The sequence below is a fragment of the Diachasma alloeum genome, unplaced genomic scaffold, assembly GCF_001412515.2.
Source record: "Diachasma alloeum isolate Michigan unplaced genomic scaffold, Dall2.0 Dall_scaffold_01487, whole genome shotgun sequence".
NCBI lineage: Eukaryota > Metazoa > Arthropoda > Insecta > Hymenoptera > Braconidae > Diachasma > Diachasma alloeum.
Window position 1 is genome coordinate 35,266 of NW_021681584.1, and position 6,625 is coordinate 41,890.

At 32.9% G+C, this 6,625-nt stretch overlaps 1 protein-coding gene across 9 annotated transcripts in view; it reads right to left on the reverse strand.

Moving 5' to 3' along the window:
* Nucleotides 1-6,625, reverse strand: part of LOC107046540 (serine/threonine-protein phosphatase 2B catalytic subunit 2) — a 42,463-nt gene that overhangs the window by 25,192 nt on the left and 10,646 nt on the right. For all 9 annotated transcript variants that reach the window (XM_015269173.1, XM_015269172.1, XM_015269169.1 and 6 more), the window contains exons 3-5: nt 5,903-6,027; nt 3,431-3,542; nt 1,164-1,309 (exon numbers count right to left, since the gene is read on the reverse strand). In XM_015269173.1, the coding sequence (XP_015124659.1) occupies nt 1,164-1,309; nt 3,431-3,542; nt 5,903-6,027 (383 nt within the window). The remainder of the gene's footprint in view (nt 1-1,163; nt 1,310-3,430; nt 3,543-5,902; nt 6,028-6,625) is intronic.

A 6,625-nucleotide genomic window follows, 5' to 3' on the forward strand; every position in this document is an offset into this window, starting at 1 on the left:
GTTCTATGAACCATGGGAGACTCCTAGACCCCACTGGACAATGTTGTCACAATTGCCATTTTCAATTGAAAACAGACATCATCTTTAGAGACATTTGTCATCTTTAAAGACTTCTGCACGCCATTTTTCGAGCCGCTCTTTCATTTGAGCCAAAAAAAACATTCATATCTTGTCTGACATCTCTGTTACAAACTCTGGTCATCAACTCTGGTTTTCAGTTGAAATTGGAATTGTTAATTTACACAATAATAGGATTGCATTGACGATTTTTTCTTAACTCGCAAAAATCTTCAAACAATTTGCTATCGATTGGTGATAAAATTTTTTGGAAATAATGAAATAGAGGGGATAACGCCTTTTTTTCAGAGATGATTTTTCAAAAATTTATTTTTAAAAAAGTACTAACTAGCAAATGTTTTTTATTAGCTCGCAATTTTCTTCAAAACTACTTCAATGAGGAAAAAAATAAAAATTTGGAATATCTATACATGAGGGGCTAATTGATGGGATCTCTGATAGATGGAGTTTTAGAGGGAATGAAGCCCCCAGACTGATGAATTCAAATGAAATGTACGAAATTACGCGTGACTATTTTATTTTTATGGGGAAAGTTTGTATTGGTTATTCTTAAATGTTGACTTGTTGCTCAATTGTTGGACTGAGGAGATCGCAAGGGGCATTAATTCAGGGTTGAGTTGCCTATACACTGTTAAAAATTCTTGTCCGAAATTTCCGGTACACTTTTTGGAAATTTTCATCGAATTTAAATACCACTGAAATTTCAAGGAATTTTGTCATTGAAAATTCAGAATTTTGTAGAAAAATCAACGAGACCTGTAAATTTCAGTTCCATTTTCCCTGAGAATTAATAGAAAACCAGAAAATTCGGGTAAATATATTCTTGAATTTCCAGGACAGTGACACTGAATGCGATTTAGGGGAAAACAAATCGTAAAGTTTCAGATTTCACTGAAAATTTAATGTAATTTGGCACCAAAGGTTCACATTAGATTAGAAATTCAAATAAATTGAGAAATTCTCGTCTTTAGACTGCTTAAACTTCTGGAATTTTACTCAATTTTCAGTGAAACCTGAAATTTCATGATTTTTTTCACTCAAATGGCATTCAATGTCACTGTCACTGTCACTGTGTGTAGTCTTACCTTTCGAATATCTTCTAAGTGATGAATTTCTGGGGATAGACCACCGTGTACGCAGAGAAATTGCTGGTTCATGAGGGCAGCAAGTGGTAAACAGTCAAATGCGTCCATACATGCGTCGTAAACCCTTTCAGAGTACTTTATTTTACCTGTAAAGTGAGAATTAATGTGTGAATACCCCAGTTTTTTCCTTTTTTATGTGAATAATCCAAATTTGTACCTTTGCAATGTAAATTTTCGCGAGCGAACAGTAAAATTGTGGAGTTTTTGGTGGAAAGTGCAGGGGACAAATATATTCTCCTGCATTTTCTTGGAATTATTTGCTTATGTTTTTCTTGTTGTGAAAATACGGGAAATAACTATTTATTTTTACCTCTTGCTAATTTTAGATTGAAAAAAAAAAATTGACATTCGAGGAAAATTGAGAATTAATGCGTGAATTTTCTAGTTTTCTCCATAAAAACTACGGCACAGGAATTTTTATTTGAAGTTTAGGAGAAATTTGTATCGCTTCAACGTAATTATCCTCGAACAAACAGTAAAATTTGCGCATTTTTCGTGGAAAGCACACTAAACACAAATACATTCTTCTGCATTTTCTCGCAATTTTTCGTTTGTTTTTCTTCCTGTGAAAATACGTGAAATGCCTCTATTTATTTTTGCCTCCTCCTAATTATAGACTGAAAAAAATACTCTTCGAAAATTTTAAGGGACCTTCTCTTCACTCTGAAGGACATTCGAGGGAGCTTGATTGACAGGCCAATGTGGGACGAACGATTGAAAAAGGGACAATCATCCGCCCTCAATTCTCTAACTGTATTTTTGGAGAAAATTTCGAGATAAACAAGCTGCTATGAAACAAATGATTCAGCGGAATAAACCGGGTCGTTGCGATTTTCAACAACTAGCCTTCTCGTATTTTTTATATACCACACATGCTCGGGTGCAAACAATCGCTTTTGGCTGGGGTATGAGGGATTACGAAAGATTCCGCCCGCTGTGGGTGTAAGCACGTGTTTGACTGGACCACTGCCAAGTCGTTCCAAGTTTCACATCGTTCTGTTTTTTTCTTCTACTCTGCGACATTCTTTGGGAATTTTTCAAGTGGATAATTTGAATTTTCAGAGCCTAGAGATATATGTATGACAAGTTTAATTTTTAATTAATTATCCGGAATTAATGGAGATAACGATTTTTTTTAGATTTTTCACAATGAATTTTGTTAGTTTTGGAGACAAAAGTTAATTATTTGAAATACACGAAGGACTTTCATTTGATTCCTGTCTTTTCTCTCGAAATGTGAATTGTTTTATATTTTTTAGGATAATTTTTTCGTAAAAATGTCTTGATGAAAATAAATTGTCAAGAATTGATGTTCAGATTAATTAAAGATATCTTAATTAATTAAGAGATAAAATAATAAGATTTCGAGATATACTCCAAGAATTGATCATTAAATAAAATCAGCTTAATTTCTTTAATTAGGGGTGGGTGGGGTAAAACGGACATTTTAGACTTTTTTAAAATTATTCATAACTCAGAAACAAATTGATCAATTGGGCTCAGTTTAGACTCGTCACAAAGGGGAAGAATTGTTCTTTATATTGAAAAAAAAAATTATTGAATTTTATCAACTTTTCAACCCCCCATTAACATTTTTAAAAAATTCAAAAGTGTCCGTTTTACCCCAACCTCCCCTAATCACAACATTTTTAATTTTTTTAAATTTTTGCCGAAATATCACATTTATCTTCTTTTATGTCGCGAAATTCTTATAAAACTGAATAATGCGAATTTTCATATTCAAGTAGAAAAGTAAAAAAACGGGATATGCAAATGTCACTTTAAAATTAAATTTGAACTGATATTTGTAAAGCTAATCAAGATTATAAAATTTTAATACTATTCTTTTCAGTAGAAGATAAAAAAAATATTCACTTGTCCCAGAATTTTCCATCGCAATCAATATAAAAGAAACAAATATTCTCCTAAAAAATTGAAATCAATTTTTAAAAAATCCATTTGCATTAGATTGCCTTGTAAATATTTCAGAAACTAAGCGAGATAGCAAAATTTTCGTCTCAACATTTTTCGTAGAAAATCAAATTCTCTACAAAAAAGGTCATATCAAAAATCCTCGTAGACCTCTTCATTCTCGAGATATTCTCTAAATTATTTCAACATCAATTTTACATCGACGACTTGCCTCCGATTTTTTTCATCTTCCAACCGATAAAAACGAAATAAATATTCTCTCACGATCAACTCACATTCTTGCTTAAACGTGAAATATTCTGTGAGATGCCTGCACTCGTGGTTGCCTCTGAGTAGGAAGAGTGTCGTTGGATGGCACAGTTTCAATGCCCACAGGTACAGTACACACTGAAAGAGAATGAAAGAAAGAATTAATGAAATACTCTCCAACAAAGAGAGGAAAAAATTATAACTGATATTAATTGGTTCACGAGAATCTCTCAAAGCGAATGAAAATGTCTTGAAGGCATTTCAAACTGGAAAGAAACAAACCCTCTCCGAGAATTGAACGAATTTTTCAGAAGGAAAATAAATAAATAAAATGGAAGGCAGAGAGGATAATGCTATCCACACACGATTTGGATTTTATCCGTCAGCTTTTCATGCGCCTGAGACTCGTGAAAAGGCACGAAAAGGGGATTTTCACTGGGGGATCACGACATCAGCTACAGTTTCAAATATTGTGGACTCACTCTCCTGGCGAATTTTGGTTTACATTGCCCGTTTGGCTTTATCTGTCATTAATTCTGGTGATTTTCCCGGTGGAATAATAGCTTTATCTTAATTATCCAACGCGAATGGTCGTGCGAACGAAATGCTGTGGACATTTGGGTTTAATTTAGAGGGAAAAAATCGTGGCATATGACTACCAACTACGAATTAATAACAAATTACAGTGAAAATTCAGTGAAATACTAAACTTTTGAGCTGAATTTCCAATCAAAATACGAGTATTCAATACGAAATTACTCTGAATTTTCTATTATACGACAATTCAAGAATGTATTTCCATGAATTTTCACAATTTTCATTTTCATGGAATAGTTAAACGAAAATTTGCACTTTCCATTGATTTTTCCATGGAATTTTGGATTATTAACGACCGAATTGTTTGAAATTTCAGTCGAACTATAAATCGATAAAAATTTCCAAGAAGTTTACCGGAGAGTTCAGACAAAAATTTTCGACAGTCTAGCTTTATCTTAATTATCTCCCATGAATGATCATGCGAACGAAATGTTGTGGATATTTGAATTCAATTGAGATATTTCAATTTGATTTATATCAAATTACATTAAAATTCAATGAAAAACCCATTTTTTAGTTGAATTTTCAATCGAAATAAGAATATTCAGTATCAAATTACCCTGAACTTTCTACTACACGACAATTTAAGAATATATTTCCATGAATTTTCTCGATTTTTATCAATTTTCATAGAATAGTTGAACAAAAATTTGCAGTTTCCATTGATTTTTCCATGAAATTTTGCATTATCAACGACAGAATTCTTTGAAATTTCAGTCAAACTATAAAAAAAACTCCGATAAAAATTTCAACCAAAAATATTCAATATTCTTAATTATCTTTCACGAATGATCATACGAACAAAATGTTCTGGACATTTGAATTTAATTTAAAGGGAAAGAAATTGTGGAATTTCAAATTACACTGAAAATTTAATGAAATAGTAACTTTATGAACTGAATTTCCCATCAAAATAATGAATTTTCTATTATACGATTAGTCCAAAATAGATTTCACTGGATTTTCCCGATTCCTATTAAGTTTCATGGAATAATTGAACAGAAATTTACAGTTTCCATCAATTTTTCCATGGAATTTTCGATTATCAATGACAGAATTCTTTGAAATTTCAAACTATAATCCGATAAAAATTTCAACGTCTTAATTATTTTAAAAGTCTCATTATCTTCCACGAATGATCATGAGAACTAAATGTTATGAACATGTTATGCATTTAATTTAGAGGGAAAAAACCCTAGAATTCCAAATTTCACTGAAAGTTCTAGGAAATACCAATTTTTTAAGTTGAATTTCTCATCAAAAAATGATTATTCAGTGTCAAAATACCCCGAATTTTCAATTATACAACAATTCAAGAATATATTTCCACGAAATTTTGGAATATCAATATCCCATAAAATTAATTTCAAATAATCGATTTGGACTATCATAATCCCATAAAAATTTCAACCAAAAATATTCAACTGTCTATCCCTCTATCTCCATCACCTCCCATGGCCGATCATGCTACCGAACGCTATTACTCTCCATTACATAACTATTGAGCCACCGAGCATCTGGATCGAGTTGAAAACATCCCGACCTGTTCCATTGAATATATGGAGAAATAAAGTGTGATAAAAATTCACCGAATCGTGGGTGACCTAACAATTTACCTTCGCCAACGTTGTAACAGGTGTGGCACGTAAACTATAACACTTGGCATCGTGAAATGAATTTAATCTCCCGCCACGTTTTCGTATAACATTCGAGCATTAAAAGTTCTTTTTTTTCCCCGAAGCTACGCTTTGATCCACTGTGGAGTATTATTTCGCTCGGTTGAATGTTCACCTTGAAAACTTTATTTTTTGGAGTTGTACTGAATGAAACTGGCTGTTATCATGGTGAACGTGGGAATGTTTTTAATATAATTGATTATGCGAGTGAATTTTCTTACTCACCTCGATACTAAAATAGCCCCTGTCCACGTAATCCCCGAGGAAGAGGTATTTTGTTGTGGATGGTGGTCCTCCAACCTCGAATAATTTCATGAGGTCGTAGAACTGTCCGTGAATATCACCACAAACTGAAACAAATAACAAAAATACTCATTAAAAATTACTCTTCAAATTTCGAGTGAATAATGCTTCAAATATTTTATCAACAAGCCTTCCATCGATCGGAAAATCTATTGAACAATGCACCGCATGAGTGATTCAATCTTCAACTTTGTGGATTTGAATTCAATGAAAAATTCAAATGCTGCCACTTGAATTTCACCAAAAATCCAACAATGTAGGGCTTTAAAGTCCATTTGCATTGGCTTTCCTTGCGAATATCTCCAAAACTAAGAGAGATAGCAAAATTTTCGGCTCCACATGTTTTCCAGGAAATTAAATTCCCTACAAAAAAGCTTTTGTCGAAAATCCTCGTAAACCCCTTCATTCTCGAGATATTCACTGAATTATTTCAACGTCACGTTTACATCGATGATAATCCAATCTAACAAGTCCCTTTTTCCCTCGAAATTTTTTTATTCTGACCGGCACCTAGATGTAGTTGAACCGTAACATTCTTTGTGATTCTCATAGACGATATTCACATAGACGCCTCCGGATATTAAAAGCATCGTCCCTTAAGTCTCAAAGCTACACCTGCTTCCCCCCCCCAGCCTCTTCATACTT